Source organism: Boleophthalmus pectinirostris, unplaced genomic scaffold (genome assembly GCF_026225935.1).
Source record: "Boleophthalmus pectinirostris isolate CB_2022bp ecotype Guang Dong unplaced genomic scaffold, ASM2622593v1 HiC_scaffold_22, whole genome shotgun sequence".
NCBI classification, from domain to species: domain Eukaryota; kingdom Metazoa; phylum Chordata; class Actinopteri; order Gobiiformes; family Gobiidae; genus Boleophthalmus; species Boleophthalmus pectinirostris.
In genome coordinates this window covers 8,326,731-8,348,048 of record NW_026571190.1, presented here as the reverse complement: position 1 = coordinate 8,348,048, position 21,318 = coordinate 8,326,731, and the positions used below count along the sequence as shown (strand labels likewise).

General features: G+C 39.8%; 1 protein-coding gene across 1 annotated transcript in view; it reads left to right on the top strand.

Moving 5' to 3' along the window:
• The window catches only part of LOC110158275 (glutamate receptor ionotropic, NMDA 2A-like), a 457,669-nt gene that overhangs the window by 234,760 nt on the left and 201,591 nt on the right, over positions 1 to 21,318 (top strand). Inside the window, 3 exon segments of the mRNA XM_055158022.1 lie at positions 2,768 to 2,934; positions 11,614 to 11,748; positions 14,804 to 14,903. Of these exon segments, the coding sequence (XP_055013997.1) occupies positions 2,768 to 2,934; positions 11,614 to 11,748; positions 14,804 to 14,903 (402 nt within the window).

Sequence of the window (21,318 nt, the reverse complement as noted above, 5' to 3'; positions counted from 1 at the left end):
ATTTATTCTTAGTTACAAAAACACTGGATATGATGGCCTAGTTGTTTGATTAATTAACCTACTTCATGTCATATTTACTTTTCTCAAATTCCCCATTGAAATGAATGGAATCCCTGTTTAACCAGAAGTGCTGCCACAAGAAAACGATGACCGATGAGAGCGATGAAGTGGGCGAGATGGAATAACAAATATGGACAGCATATACAGCAGCCGTAGAGGCACTGATTCATACTTGGCTGCTGGTGCTGGGGTTTAGAGGGAGCATTCAGATCACAGAGAGGCATTTTAGGTTTAAACCAACTGGATTTCAGCTTTGAAACTGGCAACGCAAATGAGAGACTCATGTGAGGCTCATCATCTTTATGATTGGATAATTGTCTTTAACACTAAAACACCAAATTATAACATAAACCACTTGTGTGTGTCCAGTGTTGTTGTTGTTGTTTTATAAAGAATAAATCAGTTTTATAATTGTTATCAGTTAAACCTACCATCATTTCTGGACTACTGAGCGTACCTGAATATAAGCCACATGTGGTGCGTTTAGCGTACATGTTTACATACATAATTCACCTCTAACTGGAGACACATTAGTTACATGCTTACCTATGCAATGTTGTTCCTATGTATCGTTCCACTCAGGTTGATTAAGCACTTTATGTTCAGTGATCACAGTTTTCAGGTTTGTGCTCTATGTACAGTATAGTCGTGGTCCCTTTAAGACCCGAAGACGTTTGAGGCAAGCGGATCTGTTTACCGTTATTAGCTGTTTCTTCTAGTGTTTTCTGGTCAGTTAATAAAGCGACGCACGGCTTTTTGTGTCTGAAATGTGAGAAGTTGTCAGCTCCTTTTCATTACGCACAACTTCTACAACATACTATATCGGCCGCACCTGTCTATAAGCCGCAGGTGTCCACGTCTTTGAGAACGTTTTCAAGTTCGGGGAGTCTGCTTTTATCGCCTCTGAAAGCTTTTGACGTCTTTTTGCGTCGAGTCAGTTCGTCACGCTGCCTTCGCCAACGGCTCACCATCGAGTCACTGATGTGGAGCTCATGTGCAGCAGCTCTGTTTCCTTCTTCCACAGTCACATCAATCACCGTTAACTTAAAAGCTGCATCATCTGCATTTCTTCTTGTGTTTTCCATGAGGAAGTGTGTGTATGAAGCGCAAAATAACTGTTCAAAACACAATCAAACCAGCATCTTCCTCGGTGCATCATCTCTTCCACCTCTCTGTCTTGCTCTTGCACCCCTGTCTCTCCCCGCGCTCTACTGCTCATGTCTCCTGCAGAAAGAGTCTCTGTCCTGTCTGAATCATGTCAGGGTCTCATGGGATTTCAGCAGTTTTCAGACTCTCTCGGGGGCGGGGCTAGTTGTATCGATCAGGTTTGAGTGGATGTCCGGCTACAGAAGTTTGAGACATTTCTTTTTGTCATTTACGCACCCACGTGCATCTAAAGCATACGGATTATTAAGACGTATCTCCCTCACTAATGTTCATTTAGCATCATAAATTATTTTATTGGATGGTGAAAAAGTTTTAGTGCTGAAAACATTGCTAGCAACAGACAGTGGCACTTTTGGCACTCAGGCTGAGCAATTCCGCTGTGTTGATAAACTAATAATCCATCCATATATCAGCTGTATCATATAAGCTGCAGGTTTCAATGTAGAGCCATGCAACGTGGGAATCATTTTGAGAGCTCATTGCGGGACTGCACAATGCAGGAGTGGGTGGGTGGGATAACTGCAACATGAGTGTAAAGTAAAACATACAAATGATTCATGTGTGACTATCATACATAATTTGTGTTGGATATTTTATGTGGCCATAACAAAAACATTTTAAGCAGCCTACGTTTGCGGATGTGGTCTAATCTCACGCACATTTTAGACAATTCCTTTCTGCTTCTCCGTGTTTGATAGATCTTAAGAAAGCGAACGTCCCCATCTTGCGAGATTTGTGGGCGGGAGCGGGAATGGAAATTGCAATTTTTTGTGGCCACAGGCGGGAGCAGGACTGAAAATTCTGTCCCGCTCAGACCTCTAGTTCAAAGTGTGAGAAAAAAGTAGTGGCTTATAGTCCGGAAATTATGGTAGGGTGACCAAACATGCGTTTTTCCCTGGACATGTTAGTTTTTTGTGTCCTATCCTGGGCGTCCGGCGTGGATGGAAATGTCTGGATTTTCATTATTATTATTCATTGGGGCCATTAAAATGAGCAGTTTTTGTAGCTCTCTGTAACTCAGAAGGAGTGAGCAGACACAAACAGTTGGTCAGTCTGCAACATGCCGAAGTGCATATGCACATTTAACAATGACTTGTACAAGAAATTCTGTTTTCCATCCCGGTTGGGACAAGTGGGAGGCCATGTGCACAGGTTGCGAGGTGAGAGTAGCTCAATGTCGAGGCCCCACCCCCAGTAAGGTGTCCGAGTTTTCACAAACGGAAAGATGGTCACCCTAAATGATGGTATATCTGATTTAAACATGTTGTATCTGGAATGGAATTTAAAATCAAAACCTGTTGAGTTTTTCTTTTTGTTGTCATTATTATTAGAGTACAAATGGTACAGAAAGGTTTAGCTGTAAGCATTCTAGTGTAAAGTTGACTGCCATGACAGTAATGTGTGAAAACGGAATTGAATAACCAAGCTCAAGATAAATGATTTATTAAAACTTGCATACGGTTCCTTCAAAGCTCTTCATGAACCTTTGCGATCTGTCTCTCCCTTTCTAACATCGCCCCTGTATCTGTTTGTGTTCCAGGATGAAAAGTCCACATTCTTCCAGTTCGGGGCGGCTCTTCAGCAGGAGGCTCTGCTCATGTTGGCCATCATGGAGGAATACGACTGGCACGTCTTCTCCATCGTCACCTCCAAGTTCCCCGGCTACCAGGACTTCATCAGCACCCTCAGAGTCACCGTCGACCACAGGTGCACACACTAACCAGCAAGGGCTTTATTACTTAGTCACCATGGAGACACAATGCACTCATTAGCAAACAATGGTAGAAGTTATTAGAAAAGTTGTTGTCCAAAAACTCAAGAAAAATGGATTTAAACAACACATTTTCAGGATCACTACGAGCGTTCATTGTTCTGTTTAGGGGTTTGATGTCAAAAAAAAGGTGAAAGTTCCTGAGAGACTGTTGCCTATTACTGCTTTGTCTGGAATGTTTCACAGTATGCTATTAAACCTTTCTATCTTCATGGAGACCAAACCAGACCAAGTTACAGGTCAGATCTGTGGAGAAGCAACTCTGCTCACAGTCAGAATGAATGTTTTTCTAGGATTTTTTTAACTATAAAATCACTTTACAATAAATGCAAAGTAGAGATGTTTAAAATTATACTGTGGAACATTCCAGGCAGAGCAATGATATCTCCATAAACCACAGATTACATGTACGTAAGGGAGTTGTCTCACAGTAAAAATCAGCTAATCTGTTGTAGTTCCGAAAAAATAAAAAGTCTGCTCTTTCTGGTCAGATTGTTTTAAAATACAGCTCAGATTAAAGCTTCAGACAGACCATGCCTACAGTTAGCATCACACCCCAGGAAATGTTGATGACATCAGCTGCATCAGGTCTCAATTGTTTCCAAATGCATGATAAAAATAAGGTTTGTGGCTTGGATTTTTATAGCGCATAGCTTGCTTGGTAGATTAAAGTCTTACAAGGTTTTAGACACAGAAATGTAAACAGTTAGCTTCATAGTCCCAGGGAATGTTCATCACATCAGTTGCAAAGTATCAATCACATTATTTACTGTTTTAGTCTTTTTGGAAAATGTAGTGCAGAGTAGATAAATTTGCAGTTTTCTGGTCAAAAACACCTAATTTTACAGTATGTCTGTGCTGCCTTCGGTGGCTTGAAGTAGTTGGTGACATTACCAAAGACTACCCTGAGTACAGGTTCTGATTACAAACACCAGGCTGCAGGATTTCTCTCATTAGCTAATCCACCATGTCACAGTAAAGAGGGGGGATTATGCACATTTTTGGAGCTTTCTACCATCGTATAACATTATTCTCTCATCAAAAACACGCCTGGAGACGTTTTCAATGTCATTCATGCATGTTTGAGTGAGAGGTCTGCGCGGGACTGAATTTGATTTTGTCCCGCTCCCACCTGCAAATCCCGCAAGATGGGAACGGTTTCTTTCTTAAGCTCTATCAAACACAGAAAAGTGGAAAGGAATTGTTTAAAATGTGTGATAGGTGTACATGAATCATTTGTATACTTTACTTTACACTCATATTTAGTTTGTTAGTCTACCTGTGCCCGCAATGAGCTTTCAAAATGTGTCCCACGCCGTGTTGCCATAGTTACTTTGAAATAGTAATCTGACTACTGAATACTGATTATTCTTTAAAAAGTAACTTAGTTAAGTTACTGACTACTTGCTTTTAAAAGTAACTAAGTTAGATTACAAGTTACTTTATTAGTTACTTTCAGCAGCGGCTGATCCCCCACCCCCTTCTTGAAGGCAGACAACACTTTGTCGCCAGCACAGAGTGAACAACAAACCTTTATGCTACCATCCTTAACTGAAATAAAATCAAAATAATGTTTGTATTTCCAGCTGCAAAAAGCATATGTCTCTCCCTCCATTGTTTACATCTGACTCGTGGCGGAGCGGAGATGACGTAACATCATAGGAAACGTGTCACCAGAGACGATTTATACGATCTTTGGGGTCACATAACCCATGTCGCCAAAAAATAAAAATAAATAAATAACCTACTTCACCCTGAAACGCAAAAATAGTAACGCACAGTGTATTAGTTAAGTAACTTGAATCTAACTACTGGTTTGGAAATAGCACTGCGTTAGACGACTCGTTACTGAAAAAAGTAGTCGGACTACAGTAACGCGTTACTAAGAAGCGTGTTAGTGGCATCACTGGTCCCGCGCCGCACTGTTTTGCATCGGATCCCGCGGGAATGCAAGGCTCTAGCAGTCTTTCCTGATCACTATTCAAACCCTCCTCATGGTTCGCTGTAGGATTCTGTCCAAGGCTCCGCCCACAAGCCTACGTCACCCATGCTCCCACACGACAATTCTCCAGAAATACACACAAAAAAAAAAAACACGATACAAAAATGCACACAACATCTTAGCACGGAGAGGAAAGGGAGCGGGCACTCAGAACTCAAAACTTACAGAACATGTTCACGCGTTGTTTTAGGCGAATATAGCATTTTCAAAACAATAAAAGCCAATATGCTGATTTAAATATATGTGTTGATAGTTAATACCCCCTCTTGAAGTGAAATACCCCCTCTTTAAATATCATTCATGAAGGTGTGAGGTATAAGTTGTCTTGCGATTGGTTGAGAGCGCACTTTAAAATGCAGCAGTGTTTGGAGAGGTGAGAGAAGGAGAACAATTTAGAGTGAAATGTTTTATTCAATAGCCCCATAATGAGGCTGACATTTTTCACTAACTTCTTGTCAGTGGACAGAGGTCGGGAGCGCGAGGTATAGATTTTCTGCATTCCCCCAGGCCTCTCCAAACTCCCCGTCATAATTAGTGCTGGCCGATATTAGGAGAACAGAGCTTTTTATTTAAATCGAACATTTTAAGTATCGAGACAGGACTAAACAAGGACAGCAACTAGAGCTTAAGGTCCTGTTTTAAACCAAATGAATTCTTGTGAGGTTTAAGTTATGTTAAAATGTTACCTCATCAAAAACATCCCTGGAGTTGTCACACACGTCTGAGTGACCTTTTATTATGAGTCTACATCTTCATTATTGTCTGCATCTCCAAAGCTCAACATTAGGGATACATCGATTTTGTTTTTTCAGTTCCAGTACAATACTTTGGCTTTAAATTTCTGCCGATGCCGTGAATAGATATCAGTGCAGAGACTGACAATTAGGGGTTTGGAAAATTATCGAAATATCAATATATATCGTATCGTTTAATGTGATGATATAGTATTGATATTGTGGGCTGCTATGTCAGTATATCGGCAAGAGTATTTTTGGGTATATTTTACTAAATTATTTTGTTACAGAGCTACAGTTTTGTAGCCAGGCTGGCGCCACCTAGTGCCTCTGCTCAGTTTCATTTCTCTCCAGAGACTAGGTCAGGAATCAAAATACACTAGACGGTTCACAAAAACCCCGGAAGTGCAAGTTGGGGCACCAGCCAATCAGTGAAGAACCATATATTCTGTGCTGGCAACGATTCCCAAGTTCAAGGATTTAAAGCCTGAATAAAGAGAATGTTTGGTGAATTTTATCAAGGTTAAAGACGTTATTGTCCTTCTTTCTACAGGATTTGAGAAAAGCTTAATATACCAGTTAGCCCTGTTAGTGTTGCTTTACATACCTGACGACCAAATAGCAGTGATTGGTTAAATAAAAAAGTACCTGCCTACCGTCGAGTGAACAAATTCTAACACTTCGAGGTCAGACAGTTTCCACGAAGTGAAACCGGCTGATGAATCAGGCTAACAGTTTTGTTGCTTGTTCAGAGAAAGGAAACTTTTTTATGCGACACATTTGACATTTTCACTGTTTTGAGGATTAAAATGTTTGTGTTTCATATGAACTTTGCACAAGAAGTGGTTTAACAAGACTTTTAGTATCACAGCCATGATTTAGCCTTTATTTTTACTGAACCGAAACATATTGATTTGAAATATATCGTACTGAACCAAAAGCACACTGTATCGAGACATGTATCGTATCGGCAACTTCTTAATGATACCCAGCCCTATTGAAAATGTAACAGAGTATGAGAAAAACTGATCCAAATGAGACTTGTAACTTGTTTCACAGCAAGAATGTTCCAGGTTCGATCCCCGGGTCGTCCATGCCTTTCTGTGTGGAGTTTGCATGTTCTCCCCGTGTCTGGGTGGGTTTCCTCGGGCCACTCCGGTTTCATACATGATGCACCATAGGTAAAATCCTCCAGCTGAGGCAGTCCTGACCAAGCCTAGCGACAAGATCGTGGAGATGGGTCTCTGTGCCGCCCACTGCTCCTGAAAGGATGGGTGAAGTGCAGAGGACAATTTCCGTACAGGGATAATAAATGATTTTGATAAGGATGATGATTTTAATGTGCTGAGAGAACTGGGTGTGAATGATGATACGAAATTTTAATGATGATCCGATCATTATAAAGACATTCTCTTTGTATGTTTGATTTTATGAACTATAACATCAGTCTGCCCAGGGACGACAGGTGGAAATGAGCACTAGTGCTACAACCTGGTACGTCTCTCCTGTTATAAATTTTAAATAAATAAACTAAACTAAACTAGAACTAGAAAACAAACAAAAAAGTAACTGAAAAGCATCCTTGAAAAACTACAGGTTTAATATTACAAGGTGTTTAGGGGAAAAATTGGCCAGTAAATGACAGCAATTTATAGACCAAAATGGGAAATAGACTGACTTGATATCTTGGAACCGATATCTGATCCATCAAAAGTTTCTATTACGGGTATCATATCAGTAGCCTGATTCATCAGCCGGTTTCACTTCGTGGAAACCGTATGACATCGCAGTGTTGGAATTTGTTCGTTCGACAGTAGACGGGTACTTTTTTTATTTAACCAATCGCTGCTATTTGGTAGTCACGTATGTAAAGCACCGCTAACGGGGCTAACTGGTACTTAAGCTTTTCCCAAATCCTGTAGGAAGAAGGACAATAACGTCTTTCCCCTTGATGAAATTCAACAAACATTCTCTTTGTTCCGGCTTTAAATCCTCAATCTCGGGAATTGTTGTATGGCTCTTCGCTGATTGACTGGTGCCCGAACTTGCACTTCCGGGGTTTTTGCGAACAGTCTAGTGTATTTTGATTCCTGACCTAGTCGCTGGAGAGAAATTAAATTGTGCAGAGGCACTAGGTGGCGCCAGCCTGGCTAACTGCATCAGTGCATCCCAAGTCAATATGCTCTGTACCAACTTTTGATGTCAGGAAGTAATAGTTTTAAGTAGAGATTGGCAATTCCAGGGCTAAAATGATCCAAATAATTTCAATGAAGGTGTATAGAGTTCAAAACCAAAGTGGAGCATGTCCTGTATTACCACGTGACATCACAAGGTGGAAGAGAGCATTTTAAGATTTGGAGATGTAAACAGATGAATAAACCAGGATTAATCAAACACATGTGAATGAAACAAAACACAACTCCAGGTCTGTTTGCGATGAGGAAACTACATTATAAAAGATCAGAAAATAGCGTAATATATGGACACTTTAATGCAGTACGGAACATTCCAGGCAAAACAACAGCTAAAGTTCCACAGTGGTTCTTTAAACATTTCACAAACTTGTCAGAGGAGTTGGAGGTCAGGAGGTATAGATTTTCTGCGTTCCCCGTCGCCCTCGGCAACCAGCCTGATTGTAATTAGTGCCGTGATATTTGTGAGCCCTGAGCTCTGGGCCCCACCTCTGTCCCTCCGAGCGATGCGATCTGCAGCAGGCGTCCTCCCGGCACCTCCGCACTCTCCATTCACTTTAAATGGGTTTTGCGCCCCCCACCGCGACACAGCTCAGATCTGTCAGCGGCGCACTCTGCTTCCTGATGTGTGAGAGGATTTAGCCGTTACTTCGTCGTGCTAATGTCTCCAAACAAACAAATCCTTATTCTACCTTTATTTTACCACGGACGCCAGGAGGATGGAAATAGTTTTTGGAGAATTCGCTTGTGTGGATCTCATAAGACCTTTAAAGCAGACCTATTATGCAAAATCGACTTTTTAGAGCTTTTAACCGTGTTACAGTTAATCTCTTATTTTCAACGCTGTATTTTCACAGCCACCGGCATACGCCCACTTCTCTGTACTGACTTTCTTCTGCAATTTTATTTTCTTAATTGGTGTAGGACTGGGCAGCATCATAGTCATTTTGGTACATATGAAAGAAAATCTGCCACTCGCTTGTGTGATCTGCAGCTTTCCATAGGAGGAGCTGGCAAAAAATGACAAGCAAGTGGATTATCTATGGAACATATCGTATTTTCTGGGCTATTAGGCGCTCTGGATTATATAAGGCGCACTGTCTATTTTCTAACTTTTTTCACAAATAAACCGTACCGGACTTTAAACGAAACACAACAGTTGGATGGGTCAGTGGGACTTTGTTTGTGGCGTTCACGGTGACTCTGGGCTTTGTTCAGTTGTGGCGTGTAGGGAGGGTGCTGTCTGGGACCAACGGATTGTCGGCGTGTTCGCAGTGACTCAGTTGTTCAGTTGTGGCTCAGAGTGGCACTCGCTTTTTTTAACCCTTCGCTTTTTCCTCGTCGGCGTGGAGTGATGAGTGTGGCTGCAGGTGTGTTTCGCTGTGCGGTCGCTGTCTGCTCCGTGTGTTTGCGTGCGCTGCGGGTGATGCGGCTTTGTAGTTTACTGAAGTCGTGCTGGGACACCGGAGTGGATTCGTGTATAGGGCGCTCTGGATTGCGGGGCGCGCGGTCGTTTTTTGATAGGGTTAGAGGCTTAAGGACGCGCCTAATAGCCCGGAAAATATGGTAAATATTTTCATCATAACATAAAAAAATAAAAAATAAAAAAAATCACCTTTTAAAATTTCAGTAAATGTATTTTAAGCCCATTAAATTCACAATGAAAAGATTTGCAGCAAAGATCCAAGATGCCAAGACATGAGCAATTGATCATGTGTGAGTGAGGAGGACAGAGGCGACTGTTTCCTATTGGCCCTTCTCTTCTGTGGGCGGGGCTTATAGTTAAAGTATCAAATAGACGTGGTTTTGATTGGACTAATTCTGACCAATCGGATCAGCTCCCTACACCAGTGTTTCCCAAACTTTTTTCTGGGGACCCATATTTTAAAAGTCACAAACCTTCGTGACCCTAGTCAATTGACATTATTCGTAAATAACAAAAAAAAGGTGGATTTGAGTATTATTGAATATTAATGAGGATATTTTATTTTATGTTGACTGAGTGATGATGTCTTTGAACAATTAGTATTACTCAAGTTTTAAACAATGAACAACAGTCATTGAAGCAGCAATAAAAGGATCCATAAGTCACCTATTTGGGCATTAAATATAGCCCTGTATATTATTGCAGACCTACATGCGGATTGTGACAAGGCGACCCAAAAAAACAAAACCTCTTGTGACCCAGTCTTTGGGAAACACTACCCTAGAGCATTTCCTGGTTGTTTCTATATTCGACTGACTCACTTAGGATCGATTACTTATGTCTTGGCATCTTGGATCTTTGTTGTTGTTGAAGTTTTCAGCTTGTCCAAGAAAGGGTGGAAGTAAAAGACTGGAGACCAACTGGACGTCTTAAGCAGTTAAGAGAAGTTTATTTACCATCAATAATCCAGGCCCGGGGCGTTTGAAAAGTCAACAGATTTCAGAAGTGGACATTATATGATCTTTGAGTGTTCAAGTCCCTTAACTATGTTTCACTTCATGGAAACTGTCTAACCTCGCAGCATTAGGATTCATTTGGTCGACGTTAGGCGGGAACTTTTTTATTTAACCAATCGCTGCTATTTGATCATGACGTATGTAATGCGCCAAATCCAGTAGGAAGAAGAGCATTTACGTCTTTATTCTCCAAACACTGTCTTTGTTCCAGCTTTAAATCCTCAATCTTGGGAAGTGTTGCCAGCACAGAATGTCTGTCTTCATCTACATCCATCTCGACCGCTTCGCTTCGTTTACTGTTGTTCTGTACCACAAAAGGGACCCAGTCATGGCTTTGCAGCTTTTTGCTGATTGGCCGGTGCGCTGTCTACAACTTCCGAGGTTTTTGCAAACAGTCTAGTGTTTTCCGATTCCTGACTTAGTCGTTGGAGAGAAATGAAATTGACCGCAGGCACTAGGTGGCACCAGTCTGGCTATTTGACTCTGCTTCCAAAGGAGGTTTATATAGCAAGTGTGGTGAGACTATGATGGCCAGTAGACAGTGGTTAGTCAGCGATATGCCACAGTTTAGATCATAGTATGCCAAGAGAAGATGATCATGTTACTATAGCTCCTGTGAGTCAATGTTGAACTGAGAGATGTACATTGAGGATAAATTACTGAAATTCTCTTACATTTGTTGCAAAATTTTTCACTGCAATTTTAAAAATTTTAAATCAAATATCAGGTCCTGACAGTGACTCTTTAAAGGGCCCATATTACGCTATTTTCTGATTTATGGTATAATGTCGTTTCCTTTTTGCTAACAGACCTGGAGTTGTGTTTTGTTTCATTCACACATGTTTAATCTTCAAACCCTGCATATGACTCATGTTTTTTAGTTCTTCTCTTGAACAGAAAACACATCTTCACTAGAATAACTTGGATAATTTCAGCCCTGGAACTGTCAATCTGTACTGAATTAAAGGTAAAAGGAGCTGTTAACTTGAAATCTACTGCTTCATGACATCACAAGGTGGAACAGAGCATTTTGAGCTTTGAAGATGTAGACAGACTAATAATAAAGTGTCGCTCAAACATCTGTGATGAAAGAAAACACAACTCCAGGTCTGTTTTTGAGGAGGTAACAACATTCTAACATGATTAAAAGCTCCTCGACCACTACTTTGCACTTTTACTTGGGTAATATTGAAGTAAAAAAATTTTTGCGACTCTTCTAACCTTACGTCTTCATGTCTGTTCCAGTTTTGTACGCTGGGACCTTCAGAGCGTGGTCACCCTGGACGCTGTGGACGGAGACCCCAACTCCAAGTCCCACATCGCCCTCAAGAGGATCCAAAGCCCCGTCATCCTGCTCTACTGCTCCAAGGACGAGGCCATGTGAGTGTGGGGTGTTCTACATGTATTTCTGTGGTGGAAAGTTCAGCAGTTACCGTGGTGACACAATGTGCAAATAAGCAAACCCTATCAAAAACATCTGAGAAAACTCAAGAAATACAAAATAGATGTAAACAAACAGGAGGCTGTGATCAATACGAGCGTTCATGGTCCTATTTAGGAGTTTGATTTTCCACAAAAAGGTGAGAGTGCTAATGCGAGCTTGTAACTGTAATGTTATTTGAGAGGGATTTGTTTACCACCACAAATCAGCAATCCTTTAGAACAGGATTTTTTTAAAGGACAAAATAGTGAAATAAAAACTCCAGGATCATGTAGAGCAGGTTAATACGAACATTTTAAGTGACGAAGAACCTGACTAAGGGAGTGTGACGTCACCCATACTGCGCACTTCCAGTCAAATGAAGCTCATCAAAGCTGCCAGTTATAGTGACTAATCTGCAGACAGGGACTATGGAGTAAGAAAGCTTTCAGAAATATGTGTGTGCATAGGATAGAAATCCATGCATAAAATAAATATTGGTAAACTCCCAAATGAGTCCAGTCATACATAAAATGTATTGTGTGTATTTTATCCATCAGAATACGAATTGAAAAGTTACGATTATGCTTTCTTCAGTATGAATACAAATTCACAGACACAACTCTACTGTGAAAAATACATCATCACTTAACAGGCTTTATTTATTGAGCAGAAGAAACACACATCAAGATGCTGGACTTTAGCGCCACATACAGACTAAACCAGGACTGATTCCAGGACTGAACCAATAGGACTAGACCAGGACTAGACCAGGAATGAACTCTGATTAAAACAGGACTAAAACTGGCCTAAACAAGAACTGAACCAGGATTGAGTGCCAGGACAGGCCCAGAGCTGCGCCCGTGTAGACCATCAGGTGACCGCAGGCGAAAGGACTGGTGGATCGTGCTTTGTGAACACCCTGCTCCACAAGCTTGGGGTTCTCTTTCTCTCTCTAATCCAAGGTTAGTCCTGGTTTAATCCTGGTTTAAACCCAGTTTAATCCTGGTTTAAACCTGGTTCAGTCCTGTTTTAGTCCTGGTTCAGTCCTGGTGTAGCCCTGGTTTAATCCTGGTTTAGTCCTGGTTTAGACTTGGTTTAATCCTTGTTTAGTTCTGGCTCAATCCTGCTTCAGTCCTGAGATCAGTTCTGGTTAAAACCTGGTTTAGTCCATATGTGGCGCAAAAGTCCAGCAACTCAATCTATGTTTCTTCTGCTCAATAAATAATGGCCTTGAAGTGAAGACATATTTTTGACAATAGAGTCGCCTCACAAATATTATATATACTTCTATCCTACACACATGAATATTTCTGAAAGCTTTTGTACTCCATAAGGTATTGGAAATCTATCTATTATTAAGGTTTATGTCTTGATTTAGGAAAAAAATAGTGGAATAAAAACCCCACAATCATATATGAATATTTTAAGACCAAAATGAAAGGTGATGTACAAATAAATAAATGTAAAAATGCAAAATTAAATATACACAGAAAAGTAAAAGCAAATATATTTTTTTTCAGCGCCTTAAGCGTTCTACTATTGATTCTTACTTTTATTTACTTCCAATTATGTAATTTTTGGTCCATCATAAATGAGCGCTTGAGTCGTACCAATTATACTAAAAAAACTTTACTTAGGAAATTCAAACAAATGCAACTCAAGTGATCAAAAATGTTTGCAGAAATGTCCCTGAGAAGAAGGCGGTGGTGCTTCCTTTATTTGCTGTGTGGTGCTGAAAGCTAAAAGGCTGTGCTGAATCACAGTCTGATGAACAGGCAGCCTTATTTGGTGATTTCTCTTCTTGACTCGAGGTCTTTGACAAACAGAGCAGTGTTTTTAGTGTTTTGGAGCTAAAGTGCGCCGTTTGGATTCTGCCTGAAATCAGCAGGAATGATCGTTTGTTTTGTTGTGCTCAGTTGGATCACACATCGATTGTTCTGGACAGAAAAAAGACGACAGGGCATCTTGGATAAACCAGGATTAAACCAGAGTTATTCCAGGACTAAACCAGGACGAGGACTGAACCAGGGCTAAATCGGGAATAAACTAGGACTAAACCAGGGGTAAACCAGGACTAAACTAGTACTAAACTGATCTTAAACCAGGACTAAACCTAAACCAGGATTGAAACCAGGACTAAATTGCGACTAAATTGGGACTAAATTGGGACTAAGATGGGGCTAAAGCAGGGCTGAATTGGGACTAAGTCAGGACTAAACTAGGACTGAACCAGGATTAAACTAGGATTAAACCAGAACTAAACCAGGACTAAACCAGGACTAAACCAGGACTAAACCAGAACTAAACCAGGACTAAACTAGGACTAAACTGGGGCTAAACCAGGACTAAAGCAGGACTGAATCAGGGCTAAACCAGGACTAAACCAGCACTAAACTAGGACTAAACCAGGACTCAATCAGGACTAAACCAGGATTAAGATAGGGCTAAACCAGGACTAAACTAGGACTAAACCAGGACTAAACCAGGACTAAACTAGGACTAAACCAGGACTAAACAAGGACTAAACCAGGACTAAACAAGGACTAAACCAGGGCTCAATCAGGACTAAACCAGGATTAAGATAGGGCTAAACCAGGACTAAACAAGGACTAAACAAGGACTAAACAAGGACTAAACAAGGACTAAACCAGGACTAAACTAGGACTAAACTGAGTCTAAACCAAGACTGAGCCAGGAGTAAATCAGGACTAAATCAGGACTAAACTGGGACTAATCTGGGACTAAACCTAAACCAGGACTGATGTGTGGTCTTTGCATCTAAATAAAAAGTGTTTTTTTCATCTGCAAATCAGCAATGGTGCTGTTAGCATGCTAGTTGTGAAGAGCGGCTCACAGTGAATCATTAGGATGCTGTGCTTTAGGAATATGTGGAATATCTCTGGAGCACCGCAAAACATTTCAAACGAACTAAATGTGTTTCCTTCACGTTTTTCAGAGGGTAAAATGAGGACTAAAGCGTCACACTGAAAGCTGCTCCTCTCTGCTGTACAGGTACATCCTGGAGGAGGCCCGCTCCCTGGGCCTGGTTGGAGCCGGTTACATCTGGATCGTGTCCAGTCTGACCACTGGCAACCCTGACTTCACCCCCGAGGTAGGGCCATATGCTGAGACAGGTGGTGGGCAAGAAGACCCACTCGCCCCTCTCCTCTTTCCTCTTCTCTCCACAAACGCCCAGTATCTGCCCACAGGAGCTGCATTTACACAGAGCAAAATGGAACAGGATACTTTAAACCAAGGCTGCGTTTGACACATTTTTATTTGAATTTGGTGGGACAGTACCTGTTGTCAATATCAATTATATAGTTTTACACCAATCAAGAAGCAATTTGTGAAGAAAAGTTGAAAAATATGTTACAAGAGAGAGAGTTTCAGTCTATCTAAAGGTTCAGCACAGTTTACACAAAACACTTTTTTTCTGATACTTTAAATGTGTTTTCTTTATATTTTATATTTTTATTTATCAAATTATAATTTCTGTGTACAGTAGAGGAGTTTTGGCCCTACATGGTTGCTTGGTAACAGTTATGGAATTTCCTAGGGCGATTTTGATCCAGAAAGGAAAATTTTAAATTTAAAAAACTGGCAAAAACAGGAACAAAATGGTAAAGTTTTAGTAAAATCTTAAATATAATTATCTAAAGTGTGTTTTAGTGAAATAAATAGTCTAAACTTTCCTAGAAACTGTATTTCACCATCTTTTATCTGGGTTATTATGTCCTCATCAAAAACATACCTGGAGTTCAGTTCTTCTCTCAAAGTGAAAACACTCTCTTGTGATGTCATTAAGTGGTAATACAGGAAGTGCTTCACTATGTTTTTAAACTCCATACATCTTTCTTTCTTGTCTTCGCTTCTCTGTGTACCAAAAGAGACTGTAGATTTTTCATGGCAACTGAACAAAAGATAAAAAGAATTTTTTTTAGAAAGGTTATTCCAGTGCAGAGCTGTACTAACTCAAATTTGATTAATTTCCATTGTAAATGTGTTATTTTGAACTTTATGCACAAAAAACTGATAATGGTTTAAAGGTACAACACCCGAAGCAAATCTATTCCAAGAAGCACAGACTGTGGATGTAAATGTTTATGTTGCTTGAATAATATTTGAAGTAAAACCAACCTTGCATTTGAAGGATTTATGTCTGAGCAGCAGCAGGGAGTTGTACGTCCTGATAGAAAGCTTGGCAGCGGCGGACTGATATATGAGAAAATAGTCCCTCAACATGTGACGATTCACGCGATGTAAGGTTAGTTTTATTTCAAACATTATTCTATCAACACAGACATTGACATGGACAGTCTGGTGTAATAATAGATTTGTTTGGGTGTTTTGTGGAGTGGGTAAGAGTGTTTTTAGTGGCAGGTGAACTATGGCCATTGACATGCACTAGTCTAACACCAGTGACCTCTGCAAATACAAGGACTGCATGGAATATTTTTAAAAAGTGTCTCCACACGTCTCCAACACTCTGACTCACTAAGAAATGAGGTCCCATGCCTTTTTTCCTTTCTCGTTTTGTGTCACGACAAACCCAAAATGCTTCTAGACCTCAGACTTCAGACAGGCCGATGATACAGCCGCAAAGGATTATGGTCCATGTAGTTTATTGTGCTATGCGCCACAGGAGCAGACTGAACATTCACAGAGTTGAATACCTTGATGAGACTACAATGATATCGTGGCAATTTTACTATGACAATATCGTGATATGACAAATATCGTTAAACCCCTACTGCCAATATTTTTGGGCTGTGAACTAGAGAAGATTTGGATTATCTTCCCCAAGTGATAACCCATATTACACTCAGGCCTCTGAGTGTATTACCACATGACATCACAAGGTGGAACAGAGTGTTCTTGGTTTGAGAGAAGAACTCATCCTAAATTTACAGGGTTTGTGTGTTAAACGTGTGAATGAAACAAAACACAAACAAATCACAACTGTCTGTGATGAGGAAACAGCATTAGAACAACAAAATACAAAAAAATAGTGCGATATAAGCTCTTTAAGTCTGTTTCTTTATTGATTTATCTTGATTTTTAAGTGCCTATTTATATTCTCTTGTTGTTCTTGAACTGTGCGTTTCAACAAAGGAAATTCCCCATTGCGGCAGAAAAAAGGTTCTTTCGTATCTTTTTCATATAGACCCTTTCATTTGGAAAAGATTTACACAAATACTTTTTTACAGTTAAATTTACATCGCATTTAGTTTGCTTACCATACTCAAAACTTCTTTTATTTGTAAATTTAACCAAAACAAAACAGAGAAACTTATTATTATCCCAGCAACGAATACAAAAATCTCATCCTCTTCTCTAAAAACAAAGTATTTCTCCTCACACAGTCCTCGTAGTTCGTTAAAAGCACATTACGGCTGAGTGACAGGCGGAGATGTTTCCTGGTTCTTCAAAAAGATGGCGTTTCTTTTGTTGTTGTTCACTTCTTTGTGAGTTTATTGTCAGCTGAGGAGCGCCTGAGCTGTAGCACCACGGAGCAGACGAGCGCGGGGAGTGTGTAGATAAAGTCCATGAAGAAGAGTGGGGCGTTTGATAGACACATGAAGAAGACGGTGTTGAATCTGCGTTGACAGGTCTGAAGTTTAGAGTAGCGGGTCAATCGTGGGTCAAATGGAGAGTGTATATAAAGGGTAGACAGGGTAGTCAGATAACGAGAATAATCAGACAACCCAGTAATTAGATGTGACTGTGTTTACATCCACAAGAGAATCTGATCGTCATAAACACCCAGACACGTGGCAGTTTAAGGTTCTGCATTTAATTGATTCTTGTGAGCTTGAACTCTTTCCCCCTTGGACGCCTACGAGGAACAACCCATACATACATGACGAGAGCGACTCATAGAGCATAACTGCATAAAAGAAAACAGACTTCCACGAGTGATTATGAATGATTTTCACACTCATGAACTTAAACACAGACATATTTGTATCTCTGGAAACCTTAGACTCTGAACTCTTCATTTCTGGATGTTTAAATGTGATTCAACTCATTTACAGGTTTATAACAGCTCACTGAATATGAGAGTTTACCTGGTCAGGTGCAAAATCGAAAAACAAAAAACTACATTCAGCATCTGATATATACATGTTCTGAGTACTATATTCATAATAAAATGTAAAATGTAAAAAATATATTTGTCAAAGTATTTAAACAGATTTCATATCAGCAGATACAGTAGAGCCAAGTGTGCACCTGTTTTTACCTGTTGTTCACCTGTATGTACCTAATTCAGTTTTTTCCATTTAACTTATTCAACTCATTTATCTTATTATAATATTATAATAAAATAATATCATAATAACACTCTTCCCCGTCAGTGTGTGTCCAGTATTTGTCATCTTGGTTATTTTCTCGTGCGCAGAGCTCTGCATAAGCGTTTGTTTCTGTAGCAATTCTGTCATACATCGCATCTTGGAAAAAAAGACTGAAATATTTCAAAGGACTTGCCTGAGAAACATCCAGATTTTGGGGCAATTTTGGTTCATAATTGAGTATAAAGTCCCTGATAGTTTGTTCGGACATCGCAGGACTCCATACAGATGCATCACTGGCATTTTCATCTTCGTTTCACTCTCTGAAATTCCGTCGCTATCGCAGTTTTCCACTTTATAATCACCTTCATCATCACTATGAAATCTTTAAAAGTCACTTTCTCTAAACTTGTCAATAAAATACGTCCACTCCTCATTGTTTCTAAAAACAAAAAAATCTTTCCATTGCTCGTGTTTCGTGTTGTGTTTTTTTCCAAAAGCGACAATCGTCACTACTTCGATTAACGTCGGAAAAAATCGGCGACAAACCTATCCTTGAATCCTATTGGTCAGTCCAGTGTGGGTTGTAGTGACCTCCACCTATCACAGTCTCTGTTTACATGTGGAAAACCAGAACCGTTTCTAATGGTCGTCAAATCCTGTCTTTAGTGAAACAGCGGAGGTGTCAAAACACGTTATTAAGGAAACAAAGGGGGTCGTCAAATGTCGTCTTCATGGGAGAAAGAGTTAAGTCATGTTAGAATGTTGTTACCTTATTTAAAAATATACCTGGAGTTGTGTTTTGTTTCATTTACACATGTCTGAGTAATCATTTATGCAAGCGAGACACTGCAGGTGAATAAGAAAAAAAATTAAGTTTTCTTCTGTAGTTTACTCATATAAATGTAAAAATCATATCATGTTTTGTATACAAAAATAAGGCATCTATATGTAAAACTGACCATTGTTGGAACATTTAAAACAGAAACATGGAAAGAGCCAGGTTTAAATTTCTTACACATTAGATACTGTATTCTTCAGACTATAAGTTGGTCCGGAGTATAAGTCAAAGCCAGAAAATGCGTAATGAAGAAGAAAAAAACATATATAAGTCACACCAGACTATAAGTCGCTCTTTTGGGGGGAAATTTATTTTAATTATTTTAATAAGAATAGAACAGAGAACAAATGGCTGTTAACGTCACATATGAACAGTTCTTCAAATAACTATAGCATAAATAACTAGGGATGTAACAATAACCGAAATATCGTGATATTGTATCATCAAAGTTCTCACAATAACACCATCACAATATATCGAATTACAAGACTCTTTGCTTAAATTAAGAGTTATGGTGCATCAATAGCTAAAAAAGACAGAGAGACAATTTTGTTTGCCTCCACAAAATATCGCAATAAATATCTGTACCGTGAGATGTATATCGTGAAAATATTGTATCAAGAGATTTGGATTTGGAGCCTCCCCACCATATCACAAGTTTTCCCATGATATCAACAATAAATATCAGGTTCATGCTGTGACATTATCGTATCGTGAGACTTGGATATCGTTACACCACTGTAAACAACAGAATAGTACAAGTTTACTGTCCATCTCACTCCAAATCACTAAATCCATTCAATTCTTCATCCTCGGTGTCACTTCTGAGCAACTCCGCGACATCCGGAGGCAAACAGAGCGCCGCTTCCTCTTCTGTGTCGCTGTCGTCAGACTCAGCATCAGTTCCGGTTAGAATTATTCCGGTCTTTCTGAATCCCGACAGGATGGTTTCAGTGTCATTGAAGTTCAGGCTTTATCCATCCATCCACTGACTTCAGGAAAGTTTCATGGTTCACCCTCCTGGTGTCACAAGTTTGTCGCTCACTCCAAACTTTCTTTCTGCTGCTCAATTTCCATTTTTGGCTGAATATTTCACTACTTGCATCTTGTAATCGGCAAAATATGATTTTCTTTTTGAGGGCATTTGTGTTTAGTCTTCTCAGTCGTCTTTTTTTAAATTTTCAGTGGTACAGAAGTAACGGTGCGATCGACTGACATGATACGGACAGGATAGAGGCTCTTTCTGCAGGAGACATGCGCAGTAGAGCCAAGTGACAGTCGTTCAGGAGTAATAGGAGCAGCAGATAAGTGCAACTTATAGACCAAAAAATATGGCACTTGGATCTCTTTGCTTTATTTAGTATTTGAGTAAACTAGATCTCACCGAAAATGTACCTAAACATTTTAAAAATTTGTCAGATCTTTTTAGTTAAAACTTTTATAAATCAGACTTTGAGATTTTTTTTATATCTAATTCAAAGTACAAGACTGGAGTTTGGAGTGTGTAGGTGCTACTTTAAGGGGGTGATTTTTATGTCGCTATGGGAGAAAAATGCATTTTGGGTAAAGGGCCACTGAATTTACAATGTCTCATATAATTCTACAGAGGCAAGTTGATTAAATTCGCACATGAAAGGGCATGAGCTGAGAAAAAAAAAAAAAAAAAAGAGTTTTGCCTGCAGTGTCTCGCCATAATAGTCTGTCTACATCTCCAACGATCAAAATGTTCAGTTCCACCTTCTGATGTCATGTCAAATTTTATGTTTAAATGATTCTGATAAAAGTGTATGGAGATTAAAAACACAGTGGAGCACATGTCCGAATGAAACAAAACACATCTCCCGGTCTGTTTGTGATGTAGAAACAACATTTTAACATCATGGGCCCTTTAAATCATCTTAAATGTCTAAAAATCTGATAATGATCAGATTTAGTGCACATGTAAACACAAATAATGACTCAGGTAAACATGGTTATCAGTTTAATTCCAGGCCAACTGTCTCCATTAGTCTCCGTTTCTGTATCTTTGGGCAAGACCCTTCCCTCAGCTCCTTCGTGTGAATCTGTGAGTGTGATGGCGCAGTGTTCGTGTGGTCAAAGATGACTGCCACCGCCTGACTCCTCTTTGTACCAAGGTGACTCAGTAATTACTCATCTCTCCTGAGTCTGTGTCAGAACTGAATTAATAACTGGACATTTCAAACAAAACAGAAGGAGCAAACCACAGCCCGAGGCATCAGCTCCATCACCCTGAACACGGGACTTCAGCCACGGATTTAAAGGGCCCAGATTATTTGCTATGCTGTGCTGTTTTTTCTTATGTTATCTTATGTTTATGTTGTATCCTGGAATTGTGTTTTGTTTTATTTACACATGTTTAACGCTCAAATCCT